General features: G+C 41.9%; 1 protein-coding gene across 2 annotated transcripts in view; it reads right to left on the bottom strand.

Annotated features, from left to right (window-relative positions):
* Positions 1-19,434, bottom strand: part of CUBN (cubilin) — a 137,269-nt gene that overhangs the window by 7,909 nt on the left and 109,926 nt on the right. For both annotated transcript variants that reach the window (XM_083578438.1, XM_083578439.1), the window contains 8 exons: positions 18,403-18,628; positions 17,233-17,420; positions 15,264-15,423; positions 13,862-14,011; positions 12,182-12,379; positions 9,177-9,306; positions 7,573-7,790; positions 1,409-1,617 (listed from right to left, as the gene is read on the bottom strand). In XM_083578438.1, coding sequence (XP_083434564.1) covers positions 1,409-1,617; positions 7,573-7,790; positions 9,177-9,306; positions 12,182-12,379; positions 13,862-14,011; positions 15,264-15,423; positions 17,233-17,420; positions 18,403-18,628 — 1,479 coding nt within the window. The remainder of the gene's footprint in view (positions 1-1,408; positions 1,618-7,572; positions 7,791-9,176; positions 9,307-12,181; positions 12,380-13,861; positions 14,012-15,263; positions 15,424-17,232; positions 17,421-18,402; positions 18,629-19,434) is intronic.

Below are 19,434 nucleotides of genomic sequence, written 5' to 3' on the forward strand. Positions count from 1 at the left end.
CAGCTGCATATTCCTGCATCACAGGGTATTGAACTAGATTATCGTAGACCACAATTCTAGGGTTCTATGAATTGTTGTTGTTGTTGTTAATTCAAATCAAAATACCGTATTTTTCGCTCCATAGGATGCACTTTTTCCCTCTTAAAAATTAAGGGGGAAAGTCTGTGCGTCCTATGGAGCGAATGCAGGGGGAAGGCAGGCAGGAAAAGCCCCCAAGAGCCGCACACAAGCTTCACGCGGCTCTTGTGGGCTGTTCCCCAGAAGGGAGAAGGGACTGACGCGGCCAGTCAGTCCCTTCTCCCTCCTCGTAGAAAAGCCCACAGGAGCCATGCGCTCCTTAAAGGGTGCGCAGCTCCTGTGGGCTTTTGCGGGAGGTGGGGGAATTGCCATAGCTGCACGCAGCCTCTCCAGCCGAGAGAGGCTGCGCAAGGCTAAAGAGGAAGCCAAGGCAGCGAGCGGGATGGATTGCGCTCACTGCCTTGGCTTCTTTAGCCACGCTTCTTTAGCCACGCTGGAGATGTTTAGCTCCCGGCTGGAGAGGATGGATCTTGCTCGCTGTCTTGGCTTCTTTGCTCTTTGGGGCTGGGGGGAAACCCGGGCTTCCCCCGCAGCCCCGAGAAGCCCCCTTTGGGGCTGGGGGGGGAATAATATTTTTTTTTTTATTTCCCCCTCTAAAAACTAGGTGCGTCTTGTGGTCCAGTGCGTCCTATAGAGTGAAAAATACGGTAATGGTCAGGTTAAGTTGTAACCTTTTATCCAGATGCTCTGTCCTTGCATTACCCCTTCCCTCTTCTCTTTTTGGTGCACTGCAATTGAATAATCATTCAGCTAACTAACCATAGTTTCCTGTTACAGCCAAGGCAGGAAACCATGGATATAAGGTTTGGCACAAAGCAGGATTGGAGCCCAGAGTTTTGTGTTTGTTTAGGAGGCTATTCCTTGTAACCATTCTTGGACAGTTTGGACATAATGGGAAATTATGGTTATGTAGCCCAGAAAGCCTTCAATCATAGCATGCCAAGATAGGAGGAGAAATGGAGCAGAACGAGAATCATGCAGACAGACAAAGACTCATATCTTAAGAAACCAAGATATGCAAGTCCAAATGGAATCAATATCTCATTTTGATTTCATGTAAAGAAGGAAGTCATTTTCAACTAAACATTTAGATACATGATCACTATCTTATTGAACTTGAATTAACCTTTGCTTTTCTTTTTCTTTGCAAACCTTCAGGACATGTCTGTTTAGAGTCATAGAAAACTATTTATTATATTTCCTTTACCCCTGCTGTAAGGTAGACTTTGAAGGAAAAGAAATAAGGGAACAAAAGTTATTTTCTAGCCTATGGTCAAAACACAGCATAGAGAGTGCCTTGCATTTCTTGATTAGCACACACTGATCTTACCTGGACATAGTCATAGCGGCAGTTTTGAACAGACAATTCTGTTTCCAGTTGAAAAGTGTTAAAGGTGACATTGATCAGCTTGTTTATGGGGGCAGCTATAACCCACACACATTCAAGATCTTTGTCATATTTGCCATCCATGTCGGAGTCTGGCGAGCCAAAGCTGTCACTTGAATTTGTCAGATAACCACCGCAGCCTTGCTGAGGGCCTGTTAAAAAGAGAGATCTGTCATCTACTGCATGTTTCATAGCAGTATTTTAAAGGATGTTCTGTATTTTTTGATCATATCACTTTTCCTATTTCTGTCTTGATGCTTACTGTCAACCATGGGCTTTTGGGAGCTGAATTGCATCGTTTTAATGCTTTGCACAGCTTTTTTTGTTTTTGTTTTGTTAAACTAAGCCATTTTCACACAATATGTTCAATATGTGGACAGCTGAATCTCACACGCTGCCATTGCTTCCGGACTCCATACACAAACTATTCATACTATTCACTGAATGCGAGAAGACTGAAGCAAAATTTCCCTTAAACTCTTCCCTCATTATATTCAATGTAATGTGTGAAAGTGGGGGTGGATATGTCAGGAGGTGGCTCCTATGCTACCAACAGGACTGATTATTTGATAAGAGGCAAAGAATGCCTCAGCTGCATAAAGAAAGAGCACAGCTGGCTGCCCTTTCCAGGACAGTCCCAAACCGAGAGGGAGAGAAAGCAGAGAGAAGCAATAGCTTTGGCGAGAGGGGAGCCAGAAAAGTAGAGGAGAGAGAAGGAAAGCAGGAGATTGGACAGATATATTTATTTTACATTTATATGCCACTTGCTTGTAACAAAACCTCATAGTGGTTTACAAAAAGACAGAGGGAGGGTGGAAGAAAGAGGGACAAAATGGGGACCAGTTTGAAGTGGGGAGCTTTGCCCCAGAGGGCAAGGGACAGAAATAGCAGGAGTTGGTAAGGAAAGGGTGCAGACCAGGCAAAAACTCCTAGTGGCAGATTTAAGGGAGTCGAGAAGGGAGTCTATCAGACGGGGTGCTAAAGGAAGGCTGCGGGAGTGCAACAAGGAGTACTTGCCTTGAGAAATAAAGTGCACAAACCGAAGGGTTCAGTGATTGCCCGTCGATGATAAAAGAATAAATAAAAAGTAAGTAAAAGCAACATACATCTTATCATGTCACAGGTTGTTTTTGAAAAAAACAGTAGGTGGAGCTGTGTCTTTGTCTTCAGCCCACAAGGACTAATATTCCTAGATTCTATTAAAGTCTTTGGGATGTTAAAAAAAAGAAGCACTTACATTTGTATGCAAACACCTAATTGCTCAGTCAATAGAGCATGAGACTTGATCTCAGTGCCATGGGTTCAAGCCCCATTTCTGCTTTAATTTGAAGCTTTTTAAAAAAGACAACTGTGAAAATTTGCATTTAATTATTCCATATCAGAATCTGTATTTAAATACATTTTGCATCACAAAACAAACATTTAAATGCATATTTGAGATCAATGTGTGCATTTCAATCTAAAATGCATTTTGGTACTTTTTAAATTTGAGAATAGTATCACAAAACTTGGAGGACTATGGCGGCGGTGCAAATTCAGTTGGGTTTGCTTAAAACTGTGGAGTGAAGAAAATTATACTACATCCCTAAACGCCCCTGATCCCAGATGCTTTTTCATTATACACACCTGGAGGACCAACAAGCTCCTCCCACCCCCACTTTGGTTGATTCGGATAAAGGCCTTACTGTGGATTTTGAAATTTTTATAAAATGGAATAATTGAAAGAGTGCGTAGAGCTCCTTCTGAGCCCCAATCTGTGCAAACTGGAGCAGCAATATTACCTTGTGTCTTTTGCACATAATGTTTCTGCTAATGTAACCCACTGCAAAAATGTGCCTTTCTTGTGACAATCTCTCACTGCTGACTTGGCTTGAACTGATGGAAGGAGGTTTGAAGCCAAATATTGAGCAGTGTGATTTTTGCTTAAATGTAGTGCTTGTATGCTGTGACAGCAGTATTAGTGCAACAATATTTCTGGCTCAAATGAGATAATTGCAAAAGAAGCAATAGCAGCAGCAGCGAAATTGATAGAATTACAGACACAACATCGGTTGGAATGGCACCAGCAATCATGAAGGGATGAAATATGAGAGAGTCACATCTAAGGCAGAGGTTTTCTCTCCATTCAAAGCATGAATGATAGTCAATCCATTCAGCTCCGCTGGAGATAACTGTAAATACTTGCACTTAATTATAAACAGATCTCTGGTACGGAACTAAGCCAACATGTCGAGCCATATGTAGAATATCACTTCTCAATAGGCTCATGCTTTGTTACATTCACTTTGCCCCTCATCACCGCAACATTAAAAAGGTTCCAGAATAACACAACAAAACCCAGAATGAAAAACATCCAAACTAAAAAAAAAAAAAACAGAGGTAGAGAAATCAGACAAATCTGAATCTTGGGTAGCCCAGTTAACTGAGACCTCCAACCAACTAGTGAACTTCAGCCTGTATACTTGGGCTATGTACTTGTTTAGGCTGATTCCCAAGCCAAATTGAGAGGGATCTGGGCATTGGCTGGGCAGCCCAGAGCAATTCTGGCCTGTCAGAAGGTGGGGCATCAGGTAGGGAGGGAAGGGGTGACTAAAAGAAAGCACTACTGGGCCTTCAAAGGAGAAGGTAGGGGTGGGTGGGTGTGCTCAATTTCTCCTCCTTCCGACTCCCTGAAGCAACACCACACAGGATTAAATCTCCCTGCTTACTATGAATAAGCAGGAAGTTTTCATCCTGTGCAGTGCTGGTTACTACTGCTTCTCAATGTTCCCTTCCAAGTGTCAGAGACCAGGCTGAGGAGTACAGCTCTGAGGAGGAATGGTGGAATGCTGCTCCTGACCAGGATCCTGAAACTATCCAGGAGCAGTGGAGGAGTATAGATTTGGAACAGTGGTTTGCAGAGGGACATAGATTTGAAAACAAAAGTTGGGAAGAACTGGGGGGGGGTGAACAGCAAAGTGAAGAAGAACAGGAAGAGAGAGGGCTAACAGACTCTCTCTTGCTGGAAAGTATTCAGCCTATCTGTCCAAGGTCACGTAGAGCAGAAAAGGTGGCAACACAAAACACAAGGTGGTTGCAAGATCAGGTTGCAAGATGGAAGTGACATGGGGGGAAGTGGGTGGAATCCTTCACTGGGAACACTTTCCTCCCCAAAATGGATGTTTTATTCTTTTGCTGTGATCATTAAAGACTCTTTGGTAAGGGACTCCTTTTGCTTTGTCCTGCTTATCTACGGCCAAAGGGGGGGGGGGGGGAGGAAGCCAAGTCCCAGGAGCCTGACAGCAAGCCACTGCCTTCCTACGTTTCCCCCTTCTTTGGTTTGGATTTTCACAGCCCTTCTCTTTCTCAGTGTATGCCTGGTAAGAGAAAATCTGGATTGAAGAAGGGGAAAGTATGGGAGTGCAGTGATCTGGAGGAGAATTCATATGGACAATGGATAGTAAATGGAGGTACAGAAGCTTACCATCCACATTAAATGACAGTATTGATGAGACCCTACTGATGCAGTATCCCTAATAAAAAGAAGTTGTTTTGATTAAATTGCATGATGGTGTTTCTTCTCAATTTTTTCTAATTAATTCATATAGCTTCTTTTCATGTCAACAAAATGCTCATCAATAATAATAATAATAATAATCCAGAAAAGATGAAGTAGAGATAACCTTATTTTGGATGACATTTGTGCAAAAATCGTAAGTAACCATTGATGAAAAGGGGCAGGATTTTGAAGGAAGGAAATCAGGAATGTTTAGATTGTTCCAAATGAGTTTACCATTTGTGTTCACCTCCTTCCAAGATTTAATTAAGGCTACCCACAACATTAAGCAGAACACAGTAATCACATTAGCCAGTCTCACTTCACTAACACAGCCAGGGTGGTGTACACCTGCTAAACATTAATGAAGAATTGCGTTTCACATTTGCACTCTGGATGCTGCACTAATACAACACCTCTTGGCCTTTCTGTTCTGGCAGATGACATGGAGTTCCTTTCACAAGATTAATTTCCCATGAGCTTTCTGGCTTTACTTGATTTAGATCTGCCTTCATCACCAAAGTGCCCTGCTGATGTTCAGGACTGCCACACCCATCAGCCACAGTCAATGCAGTTCTGCTGGTTGGAGCTGATGGGCATTGTAGTCTGACGCATCTGGAGGGCACCAGGTTGGTGAAGCCTGATCTAGATTTAAGCAGAGTTCTTTAACCTACCTTTGAGGAGAGAATCCAGAATCCAACCTTCCTCCACGAGGAAGCAGCACTTTAATTTCACAATGACCTTGTAATATAGAGAAGGTAGCACTCCAGATATACTCCTTATCGCTATATTCCTTTTAGATCAGTGTTTCTTAACCTGTGGGTCCCCAGATGTTGTTGGACTATAACTCCCATCATTCCTAACCAGCATGACCAGTGGTCAGGGATGATGGGAGTTGTAGCCCAACAACACCTGGGGACCCACAGGTTGAGAACCGCTGTTTTAGATGGTATCAAATGAAAAACAGCTGCCAGCTGTGGTGTGCGCATGTGTACAATGGCTGAGTGTTAAGGATATTTCTGCTACGTCACAAATGCTTTATGACAAAGTGACAAAAAGTTAAGGGAGTTACTGCCTCCACCCACCCCACCCCACCCTGCAAAACCCCAATGAATTACCAAAAGAAGAACAGGTAGGTACCGTATTTTTCGCTCTATAAGACGCACCAGACCACAAGATGCACCTAGTTTTTGGAGGAGAAAAACAAGGAAAAAAATATTCTGAATCTCAGAAGCCAGAACAGCAAGAGGGTATCACTGCGCAGTGAAAGCAGTAATCCCTCTTGCTGTTCTGGCTTCTGGGATAGCTGCGCAGCCTGCATTCGCTCCATAAGACGCACACACATTTCCCCTTACTTTTTAGGAGGGAAAGAGTGAGTCTTATAAAGCAAAAAATACGGTAGCTATTTTCAGTCTATCACTGATCTATTCAGCTGTCATAGGAAGGCTGAATTAAAGTCTGTATAATTAACATTAAAGGTAAAGGGACCCCTGACCATTAGGTCCAGTCGTGGCCGACTCTGGGGTTGTGGCACTCATCTCGCTTTATTGGCCAAGGGAGCCGGCGTACAGCTTCCGAGTCATGGCGAACCAGAGCAGCACACGGAAACGATGTTTACCTTCCCGCCGGAGCAGTACCTATTTATCTACTTGCACTTTGACGTGCTTTCGAACTGCTAGGTTGGCAGGAGCAGGGACCGAGCAACGGGAGCTCACCCCGTCGCGGAGATTCGAACCGCCGACCTTCTGATCGGCAAGCCCTAGGCTCTGTGGTTTAACCCACAGCGCCACCCATGTCCCTTAATTAACATTAGAATAACCAATTATAACGTTTTTATAGCCTGAAGCTTGAAATGAGGTGGACACGTGCTGAGTTCTCAGGTGGGCTTGACCACTCCTGTCAGGGATACCACCTCTGAGTGCTTCTCCATGCAACAAAAGGCTTCCCTGCAAGGTTGAGAAACCTGCACATTAAGGAGAAATGTTCTGGCCCAACCCCCTCTTGTGTGTGTGTGTATGTGTGTGTGTGATCTACCCCCATAGGAAAACATTCATAAACAATCATCTGGTGCCAGTGGCGTAGCGTGGGGGGTGCAGGGGGGCCCGGCTGCACCGGGCGCAACATCTGGGGTTAGGGCAAATCCATGGGTTAGGGGGCGCAAATCCACGGGTTAGGGGGCGCAAATCCACGAGTTAGGGGGCGCAAATTACTTGCCTTGCCCCGGGTGCTGACAACCCACGCTACGCCACTGTCTGGTGCTCCCCTGCCCCCAGTGTGGGACAGTTCACCCTGTGAGCTCAGGATCCTACCACCTCATTCTGCTGCACATGAAGGTAAGGCTGGGCAGAATTACTAAATAATATTAAACCTTTATACTTTACCCTCACTATGAGTATAAAAAAGGGTACTTCAGGTCTACTAAGGTGCTAAAGCATTCACGGATATGCCAGTCTAGGTTTGCACAAATGAAGCAACTAAAGAAAAGAAAACCTAGCAAATATTTCCTATATATAACTCATGCTATTTCATAGCAGCTGGCTTGCATTGAAGGTGCTGGAGAATTCCCTTTTACCTAGTGTCTCTCTGAACGATGCTCTCCATCCATTGGCTGTTCCAGAGGAATCAGTCCTGAACAGCAGGAGCAAGTTGTTTGCGGAGCTCTTGATAGAAGGTGGGAGGGCCACACCGCAGAACGTGCCCAGGAGCGGAGCGTATATGTTCAGGCCATCATACACAGTAACAGAATCCTTGTGGCAAGATGAGGATGCTTCAAGGTGGAAGCTGTTGAACCTGTCAAGGGCATTTTTACTAATAAGTGGGATTGTTTCAGTCCTGTTTTCTTAAAATGCATTTGGGGATAAAAAATAGTGGCAACAGATATCAGTCTCCATTGGTGTGGCCAACATCATCAGCCCCAACCAGCGTAGTCAATGGACTAGTATTTTAATTCTTTACAGAAATTTATACACTCTCAGCTCATTAAAAACAATCATGGCAGCATGCAAGAAAAATATGATTAAAGTATCATAAAACACAGAACAAATGAAGAACACTGAAATATATCTACTCTTCAAAAACATTTGGTGAAACAAAAATGTTTCCAGAGGGTGACTAAATATCGGATCCTAAGTGCCTATCTGATTTCAATAGGAAGAGCATTCCACTTTGCTGGAAAGAATTATGGCAGAATCTGTCAAACTGGGTTTCTCTCGGTTCCTCATTTTTCCAATCTTAAATTCAGTCTACATAATACACAGACACAGAAAAAGAATGTACGTGTTTTCCTGTATATTTATCCTATTAAATACATTTGGACCTAAAATATGCATTTTCTTCAAGCCATGTTCCCTACAGTACTGTATTTTTGCATGTTCCTTTCACTTAAATACAAAGATTGTGCACTTTTCGCTAATATTCAATTTTTGCACACACTTTTGGGTTGGTGCTGTGCATCGCAGAAACTCAGGGAAGTGCAAATTTCGAAGGTTCACTGAGTTTTGGTTTGCATATTGGTCTGGGATGTGCAAATTAGGTGGATGCACATTAAAATGCAAACCAAAATAAATTTCTTATCCATTCTTGTCCACAGCACCTGAAGAGTACCATGTTGTCTACCCACGTCTATTCAAACACTGTGGCATTCTGACTTTTCTTGGGTGTTGTTTTTTTATGGGAAAGGTTCTGGACTGAAGAAAAAGCACTTAACGGTAGAACTACAATCACAATCCAATGTAAGGTTATTCAGAAATAAGTCCCACTGAACTCAATGGCACTGACTTACAAATAAAGTTGCATAAAATTGCGGTCCTACATATACTTGGAAACAAATCACACTGGGTGCAGCTAGGCTATTTTGAAAGTAAACTTCCATGGGATTGGCTGCATACTTTTAAAGCACATTTCTCTCCTCAAATACTTCTGGGAACTGTAGCTTGTTAAGGGTTGTTCTGTGAGAGGTGAACTACAGTGCCCAGAATTATTTGAGGGAAAGAATGTACTTTGAATATGCTTTAAAGATATAGTGTGTGCACAGTCCTAGGTACTATGGCACTAACAATTCCCATGCTTGCTGTCACTATAGCAGTTTAAAACCAAACCTAACCAAACCAAACCAAACCAAACCTAGAAACCATGATTTTTTCATCATAAACTGAAAACTGCTCTTGGCATACATACTTGAGTGCCACTATCTTGTTGCTTCTGACAGTGATGTAGTACGAACAGTTCATGTTGTGATGGTACTCAGTAAATGAATGGGTAGGGCTCCTGACTGTACCTCGAGAGCTGTTGAATACGCCGCCACAAGCTGCAGTGAAAGGCAAAAGATTATCATTACTGCCGAAGAACCTCTTTGCCATACATACTTTGGGTCTAGGGTTTCACTAAAATGCAGTAAGCGCTGGTCTATTTTGTTGATACCTGATCAAATATCCCTTTCATTTGCTCCTTCAGAGTTGGAGTCCAACAATATCTGGAGGGCAACATGGAGGTATACATTCTAGTATATATATATAATTTGTTATATGGTTAAAAACCAGCGTACTCCATTTAATACAATAAATACTAGTATGGATAAAGTAAAGTAAAGTAAAATGGTAAGTACAACAGAAGATGCAGATAAAACACAACAATTCATAAAAGTTACATTTTTAAAAAGAAAAGAACCAGCAGAAAGTGAGCACTTAGCCTGGAGGTTGAAGGCCTACCCAAACAACAATGCCATAGGGTAGGTGGCAAAATGCTTTCACTGGATCTCCTGAGACAGAGTTCCACAGAGCGGCTGCCCCAGTTCAAAAGAGGCCCTCTCCTGATGACCACAGAGGTTCATATGTGAGGAGACCGTTGGTTTTTTTAATTATTTGAGCCACACTTATGGTTGTTTCCTGTGTCCCTGATTACTTCACTGGTGCACGGGAAACGCTTTGCAATGCATTAAATCCTTCAGTTGGATTCAGTAGGAGATCTCAACTTTTTGGAGGTGGAGTGTGAGTGAGTGGATTTGTAACTGCTGCATGGCTCCCTCAGAGTGAAAGTCAATGCCCGCTTTAAGATCTACTGAAGAATTTGCAGCGGCAGAAGCCACAGTACATTCTTATTTTTATTCTCCATAATGGATGCCATTGGGAGTCTGAGAGGTGGCTCAGTCTTTGTCCTCTGGTTCACAGCTCTCTGCAAAACCATCTGTGACCACCATTGTGCTCTGTTTTATAGTCTTCCATTTGGCAGTCAACCACTCTGGGCTCTCTCTTGACAAATCGCCCAAGCCCACTGCTGTCCAAGCTTCTAAAGGACTAGTCATCACAGCAACCACTAGCATTGCAAAGCAAATTCTTTAACAGGCAATGAATGCCTAGGCTCCCATTCCTCATTTTCAGCTACGGTAGGGTGGCGTCTATCGAGCGCTGCCCTTTGGACTGTTGACAAATAAGAGACAAAAGCACAAGAGGTTTTAAAAAAGCAGTGCTTATGGTACGCAAGAAGAGAAAAGCTTCTCTCTTCTTCCCCCTTTTGTCTTTTGTGAAGGATGAAGCTAGAACGAAACAGAATGTTCATGGCTAGAATGTGTTTTGCATGGGCCAAAAAGCCAATAAAAAGCTACTAGTCATACTTCACAAATGTCAGGAGTCAAAGGTCAGGTGGCAGCAGCCAATTTGAGTGAGTTATGAAGGCCTCTTTCACAAGTAAATTAACATTGTCATCCTTCAGTGGTATTCCGTCTGGCCAGTAGCTCTCAGGATGACTCATTTCAAACAATGATACTTGATTTCATGCTGTGAGGCAAATAGCTATTTCTCAAGGCTATGGCAAGGAGGGAAGATACTACCTGGTACAAAAAAATGAGGTTCACATACTTGTTATCAGCCCAACGTTTGATTAAGTCTTAAATTTTTTTCCCCATTGTCAAGGTCTGTGAGGTAGCTGGGGCCTAGCTATTTTCTTTGACTCAGAAGCCACTCTCACATCCAAAGGAAGAGGGTTTAGTTTCTTCCCTGCCTAGAACATTTTATACTGGACTAGACACTTCCAATAGCTCAATCCCATGGGCATTGGATAGTTTGTCTTTGAGGATATTGCACTATGTGATCTTTGCAAAGTAAATTCATATGTAATAGAACTAATGTGTTCTTAGGAGCTTCTTTATGAGACCCAAATGAGATTAATGTACAGGAAGTTTTTAAAAAGAGCAAACAAGAACAATGCTTTATAGGATGCATAAAATTTACTAAAAAATGTATTCCCTGGAAATGTGATGATGATGATAAAAAAATTACAAGAACTCACTAAAAAATGACTACAGATTTATGCTGAATGTGTGCACATGGATTTCTCCATTCCGGATTCCACCATTTCGGTGGCAAAGGAAAAGCAGAGGAGAAATTGTTTTGCAAACTGCTTGCTAGAATCCCATTCTGGCACTGAACCTTGAATCATGCAAATGTAAAAACACGGCATTGCATTCAGGGTCATTTTGCTTCATTGCCAGTGGGATATACACAATGAAAAGAGATGGCCTTGAACTGTTTATATGGCATTGGGCTAATCCTGAGTGTTTTATGACAATTATTTCTGAAAACAGGAGGAGTGCTTTGTGTGTGATATATGTCACAGTTAACTCTGAAACTAAGGATCAAATCCTAAGCTTACTTACCTGTAGCTAAGCCACTGTGATCACAGAAGGGGATGCTTCGCAAGAAGCGTTCATAGGCTGATATCCAATTAATGGGCTGCATCAGTGCAAGGATTTCTGTTTGAGCAGTGGAACTTCTCCCTCTCTTCCTCTCGAGTGTCCCCTAAATCTGTTCCAGGGGTTACCCTAGCCTTATGGAGCAGATTTGTGGGAAGACCACAGGGCATTCACATGAGGAAAAGGGAGAAGTTTTATTGGGCAAGTGCATATTCTTGCACAGTCTGATGGGATGCATTAGTTGGATAGCATCCTTAGACTACAGATGCCCATATGGGTTACATGGATTACCCCTTGGCCCCTAGATCAAACTGTTCTCTAAGCAGTGGTTCTGAAAATGGGTGAGGTTTTTCATTGGTTGGTGTCTTGTTTGTTTTTACAAATTTGGAGGAACCCAGAAAGTCAAGGGATAGTTAGGTCTTCTTCCAGGGCATCATTTCGTTGCCTGATGCATAGAAACACATGTTGTTCCCACTAACAATGTGTGGCTACTCACGAATTGCAGCATAAGTGGCCAGAAATCCGACGCCAACAATATGAGAATCTGTGTAGAAATTCAACAGTGTGGATCCAACGATGCTGATAGGATGAGGGATTTCATTGCCGCAAAACGTTTCTTCGGGGTAAGGACCGGCTCTGTCCCCTCTGAAGACCTTCACTCCATCATAAGCACAATCTCCTAAGGCATTATGAGCTGCACGGCATAAAAATTTAGAACGGTTCATCAATATTTTGTGGAACTGTTTACCCACCCTCTAAGTACTTTTTAAAGCCAATTTACCCCATCATAGAAACCAGACTAGGACACTACTTGTGGAGCAGGAGCGGGAAAACTTTATCAGCCTAATGGGAAATCTTCAGGGGGGCACAAGCCAATGGTGGGTGGAGGCAGAGGAAAAAGTGAATGGGGTCAGAGGCAAAGACAGGTAGATCTTCTCCTTCATTTAATTTAAGGAAGAGAAAATCAAACACAGTATCAGAGGAGAATTATATATATATATATAGAGAGAGAGAGAGAGAGAGAGTGTCCCATATATATTTCAAATTTCCTTTCTTTCAAAACTGATCTCTTTTTCAAACTGCTTGGTTACAGGTTATTTTTTATATACGAAGAAACCCTAAAGTGGATCATGCTATAACTGATAGGTGACATTCTTGCCTGCTGCAGGACTGCAGTTTTGTTTCTTGTTTTGTAGTAAACAAGAAGCTAGCCAAAAAGTAATAATCTGGAGTGGCACAAGCCGGCACAATGGTACAGTTGTTTCTGATTTCCAAAATACAAGCACATGCCAAGATGAGTGAATCATCTCTTAGGAATCATCTCCCACTCCTTGTGTGCTCGATTTCAACTAAATATTTGTGATACAGTGTGTTCTGTATCCTTCTGGTTAGAGTGAGCCGAGAACACTTTTGAGCTATAATACATCCTTGCAAACACAGATAACGAACGAAACCGTTTGTTTAGAGACAGCTGGTCTTGGAGGCCTCATAAAAGATAAATAGGAACACTAATCTTCTAAGTGACTCCTTTACTGTTCCTGTAATGCTTTACGGAAGTAACTACTTGCTGCTGAATTTTTTCTTACTTTATGAATGCTTCTGAAATCCTCTTCATCTAGAATTGTACCCCAGTTTTCATTTTCCACACTGCCTTAAACAAGGTACCATATTTTTCACTCTATAAGATGCACCAGACCATAAGACACACCTAGTTTTTGGAGGAGGAAAACAATAAAAAAAAAATCCTGAATTTCAGAAGCCAGAACAACAAGAGGGATCACTGCATAGTGGAAGCAGCAATCCCTCTTGCTGTTCTGGCTTCTGGGATAGCTGCGCAGCCTGCATTCGCTCCATAAGACGGACACACATTTCCCCTTACTTTTTAGGAGGGAAAAAGTGAGTCTTATAGAGCAAAAAAATACGGTATATGTGAGTAGGGAAGTCTGATACATCAGTGTGGCAACTCCAGATCTGCCTACTCAATGTGAGGGCCAAGGACAGACATCTGGCTGTGGGCTGTGCTGTGCTGCTGGGAAAGCACTGCAGCAAGTGCCCAAGATTTCCAGGAGCTGATACCTGCTCAGAATATGCCTTTAGACACATTCATTCTTCCAGAGGGAACGTTTTCACAATTTGGTAAATACCGAGGCAAAGGATTAACATTTCTGTCACTTACACTGTAAACCGAACGTTTGGAAACGTAGGATGACAATGGACTGTGGTTCCACATCTATGATATAATTGCAATTCATGTTGTTGTCGTATTGATGGGGAAAATTAGGAGAGGCTATTCGACCTGATGGCGCAGTGAAGTTTGCTCCACACCCTGCATGTAAACAAAGAAACACAGTCTGCTGCCATTGAAAAAGTTCAAAATCAATTATCTCCATGTGATTTCTGGGTATAAAGACAGAATGGTAAGGACATGTAAAATACTTTCCACTTTTTGCAGCCTATAAAGTGTCTCGGTGCATGCTCTGGAAAGGTATTAAAGTCAAACAAAAAATTAAAATATGTCAGTTTAGTTTTATTATTTATCCTCTACCCATCCAAATGAATGCTTAAGTTGATTTAAAAGCAATTAACGGTTATTGCTAGTATTTTTTTTAAAAAATAGAACCAAGGCATTTGTGTCATGTTTCTCATTCCAATACATCTAAGATCCTAGTTCCCACTTCAAACCTCAGGTGGGGTCTCATGTGTCTGTATATTCCTCTACAGCAAAATAAGATAATTCCTGCATATAGACAACCAGCAAATGAGAAAGTGTGCAAAACCGGAACTGTTCTCCTTGAGACATTTAGTTGTCTGTGTGTAAATAATATTTTCTATAAAAGAGGATTTACTCTTGTGAGCCTTCACTTGCAATGTGATGTGGCGTAGCTACAACTGAACTTATATCTCCACCCCACACATACCCTGGGATATGGGTCCATTGTGCCATCAGTTTGCATCAGTGTATCAAGCCTATCAGATTTGGTTAGTATCCCAGTACACTGCCATAAATGGAGCTTCTGTGGAGAAAGGGAGGTCCTTTACAGTATTCCTATCCTCTGCATTTGTGATGCCACTGTACTGACACAGTTTGAATTAACCTCCCAATAAACAGTGCCAACAATATAGAGGCCTACATCCTACTCAGTTTCCAGTCCAGGTATGCAAGCACCTAAGCTACACCTCCAATATAGATGACACTTCAGATGTAGATAATCACAGCAATCCTCGGATTTAGAATTATTTACCGCATTTTACTTCTTTAAGACCAGAATGCATCTACCTCTTCCAGGAAGGCTAAATATTGTGCTGCTGAATAGAAAACTCTCCAAGGACTTATTTTAGCATATTTGTAATTTTGCTTTCTATTCTGTGCCTGGCATTTTATAGTATAATACAGTTATTAGTAATTTTATCGCTATGGCTCTCTATTTTGTTTTGCTTGGATTTATTTTATATGTTTTATGAAATTTCTTTTTTCTAATACTAATACTTTATTTTATATATTTTATGAAGTTTCTTTTTTCTAATACTGACCATTGACCATAATAAAGAGGTTGATTGATATTGATTGATTTACTTACTGCTTATAAAAGATGCAGAAAAGCCATGTCCTGGGATGTCCTGTGACTGAAACACTACTGTCATCACATTTCCTGGTGCAACAATAGGTCCGGGAGCTGAATTTCCACACCCAACAGCTAATACTGCATCTTCCTGTTCATTATCACGTCCTCTCAGCACCTGGGGGAAAGGGTTACTCTTTTCTGAACATCTAAATAAGGCTTCGTGTGCATTTTCATTTTACACCAGCTCCAAACAGTTTATGGCAATCCTGGTTTTACCGTACAGGCCAGCAAAACAGTAGGATGTTAGACTCATACAGAAAGACAATGGGCATATAATAAAAACACCCATTCTCAGTTGTCACAAGACCCAAACCCTGACTGTAGCTCCAGGTTTCAAAATGTGAATGGTGGTGGTGGTGGTGGGGAAACAACTAGGAGGAAATCTTATAGACAGAACATTTCGCTTCAGCTCTTCAATGGCAGTGTTAAGTCTCAAAGCTCAGTGTACAGTACTCGCTGGTACAGTATTTCCTTACTTTACCTGCTAGTGTCAGTTGCAGGCTGTTAATATATTTTAGGAAAGAAAAATACAGTAATTTATATGCAGTGTTTTTTTTCCTTAAAATGTTTAGGGGATACTCTTGTTTTCCTACTCATATTGAAATACTGCCCCTCAACAAGGCCAAACATTTAGGTTCACAAAATGTTTAGGGGTATGTGTACCCCTGCATCCCCCCAGAAAAAAGCACTGTTTATATGTACAGTGCATAACTGAGGAAGAAAGACCTGAAATCATCTATCAGTGTTCAAATGCAGCCTCAAACTGAGACCAGGGAGGTGGTGGAATTAATGGTGTGCTTAGCATTAATTCACTCTTGAATCTAACCCTATTTGGGTGAGCTTTTCATTCTGGGAGAAACCCTATTAAAATCCATTAAGGTCAACAAGTTCAAACTGTGCTGAGCACGGTTATTAATACACAGGTATTGCTGGTGGAGACACCTGGAGAACCTGGCCTCATGTTCCCAAAGGCCTAGTACAGCTCTTGTGTGTTTGCAACAGCTTCCCTTTTCAAAAGGAAAGGCATTAAATCGCTTTCTTTCATGGCACATTGAATGCTTCACCCAAATAGCCACAGTGGGCAAATCCTTTTTGATTTCTGCATCCCCCAGCAAGGAACTCTTGTGCACAAAAGCATATTTCAATTAACATTTTCAAATTCTATCCCATTCAGTAGGCTGAAATGTGATCTCTAAATCGGCCAAGGTATATTCCCATTGCTTCTATAAATATATGCCATCTTGGCCCTCTTTGAGCAGTAACCCAGCCGCTTATGTCTTCCTACACGATGATAAATTATGCCTGCCCTTTATGAACAAGTGGGAGTTGTGTGCTTTTGCACAGTCTGGGAACAACAACACACAACATCTGCCAAATTCTTTAGAAAACTATTAGGCTCTAAGGAATGCCAAACATCCCCTTCTCTTCAAGTGTCTTCCAGTGAAGCAGATCTTTAACAGCCAAGGAAGTATACATTATTCTTTTGTTATTCCTGAACATTTTCAGGTATTTGATGAAAGCAACATTAAAGAAACAGGTTTTCTGATACAGAGTGCATATCAATTTATGTAAAAGCAGGCACAGATTGGGGTGTTTTTCTGTCATTATTTTTCGTATAAAATGCGAACAACTTGGCCTTGTTTTCCAAAAAGACCAATTCTAAGCACCCTGGGAGGGCTGCCAAGGGGCCACTGGATGTTGTGGACCTACCTGTCCACCTCTGGAGTGGGACATCTGTGGGCAGACAGGAAAATTCACCACAGAAGCCTCCTCAGCATGGAAGTGGGATGCTTTACAGAGTCAGTACTTCTACTTACCTGCAGCTCAATCCTTAGACCTGCTTCACCAGCCTAAAACTGCTTGGCTAGTGAACTATACTTAAACTTACCATAGTCCATAATATTGACAAAACATATTTACTTACCTTCACATAACTGCTCTGACACTGCCCGTAGCTATCTGGAATCTGGAAATTCTCACTGAAGGTTATCTCCAAATGTTTGCTTTCATGGGTAATTATTGCCCACGAGCACCTAATGTTACTAGGAAAGTCCTGGGGCCAGTGGGGAGAATGGATGGTGCCATTTTCAGAATGAAGGGTGCCCCCACATCCTGCAAAAATGACAGAGGGTTATAGAATGAGTCAAAAATGCATGCATGCATCTGGATGGAAGATCACATTGCACAATCTTTTCCTGGTGAAAAGGTATGGATTCATGGTCAGATGGCAGTGGCTTCTTCTGCTGACTGTTGGAGGTAGGACCATCACTCAGTGGCAGAGTGCATGCTTTTCATACAGTAAGTCTGAGGTTCAGTCCCTGGCATCTTCAGGTGGAGCTTTCTGAAACCTCGGAGAGCTGCTGCCATTTAATGCGGAATACAAAACTAGATGAACCAATGGTCCAAGGCAGCTCTCTACTTTCTCAACCATTTGTAACCAAAAACAGTCATGTATGGCTTATGAAGCACACTCCGAAAAGTGTATTATTAATAAGTCCCTATATCAGAGTACAGTGGTACCTCGGGTTAAGTACTTAATTCGTTCCAGGGGTCCGTTCTTAACCTGAAACTGTTCTTAACCTGAAGCACCACTTTAGCTAATGGGGCCTCCTGCTGCACGATTTCTGTTCTCATCCTGAAGCAAAGTTCTTAACCCGAAGTACTATTTCTGGGTTAGTGGAGTCTGTAACCTGAAGCGTATGTAACCTGAGGTACCACTGTATCTTTCTTGACTGTGTGCAGCGGTCTACTAAAAGGCAATTCACAAAGAGTTTGCATGTATCAACTGCTTTCACTCAGCTCTCCCTGTTTCTGTGCCAAGATCTCAACACTAGCTTAAGGAGCATTTACCACACTGATGCAGATCATGAAAATGGGCCCTAAGACAATCAGGTGGAAGATGGAGCTATTTTTTGCATGGTATACATGCATTTTATCTCTATCAAACTTCATTAAAATTGTTCTTCATTCCAGCAATGGAGACATTTCTCTGTCCACTGCCATATCCAGAGATGGAGGGGGGTGGGGAGTCCTACTTCACAACAGTCAATGCTATGCATTAGAAGGAAGGAATTTATAATGGTTTCCTGCTTACCTAAAGAGTCTGCAGTCCATGTTGCATAGAAACCATCTCCCTGCACTGAGTGGTCGGAATTGAAGTTTATTAATAACTGATTGGAGCCTGACTGAATGGTGCCTGGTGATGAAGTTCCACAGTATCGTCCAATGACAGGAGAACTCGGAGATCCACCATTCAGAATGGTGACCGAGTCCCATCTACAGGTCCTATGATTTTCAATTTCAAAGTCCACAAAAGTAAGCTGTGGGCGAGCAATACGAGATGACCATGAACATAGAATAGTATTTGCAAAAATGCATCAGAAACAGAGCTATCTCTCTTTTTTTTTTTAAAAATATTTTTATTTTTCCATATAAACACAATACAACAAACATAAACATACAAAAACAAAAACAAAACAAAAAACATGTATCATTTCATATCCTAATTTCATATCCTATCTTCCCCGACTTCCTCATGCCTCCCCTTTCTGTATTCCAAATTCTTATCGATTGTTCAGCAAATCTTCCCTTATTTTAATTTAAATTTAGACTATTCTTCCTTATTTTCCTTGTCTTAACCATTGCTAATAGTAACCATTTACTTTCCAGTCCAACATCATTCTAACTTTCATTAACTTTGTGATATTTCTTTAAATAGTCCTTGAATTTTTTCCATTCTTCTTGCGCTGCTTCTCTTCCCTGGTTTCGGATTCTGCTCGTCATTTCTGCCAAGCCCATATAGTCTATCACCTTCATCTGCCATTCTTCCAGTGTGGGTAGTTCTTGCGTCTTCCAGTACTTCGCAATGAGTATTCTAGCTGCTGTTGTAGCATACATAAAGAAAGTTATATCCGTCTTTAACACCCCTTGGCCGACAGTACCCAAGAGAAAGGCCTCTGGTTTCTTGGGGAAAGTATATTTAAATACCTTTTTAAGTTCATTATAGATCATTTCCCAGAATGCCTTAATCTTCGGGCAGGTCCACCAAAGATGAAAAAATGTACCTTCAGTTTCTTTACATTTCCAACATTTGTTGTCAGGCACATGGTAAATCTTTGCAAGCTTG

This window comes from Podarcis filfolensis (assembly GCF_964270895.1).
Source record: "Podarcis filfolensis genome assembly, chromosome: 12".
Lineage (NCBI taxonomy): Eukaryota > Metazoa > Chordata > Lepidosauria > Squamata > Lacertidae > Podarcis > Podarcis filfolensis.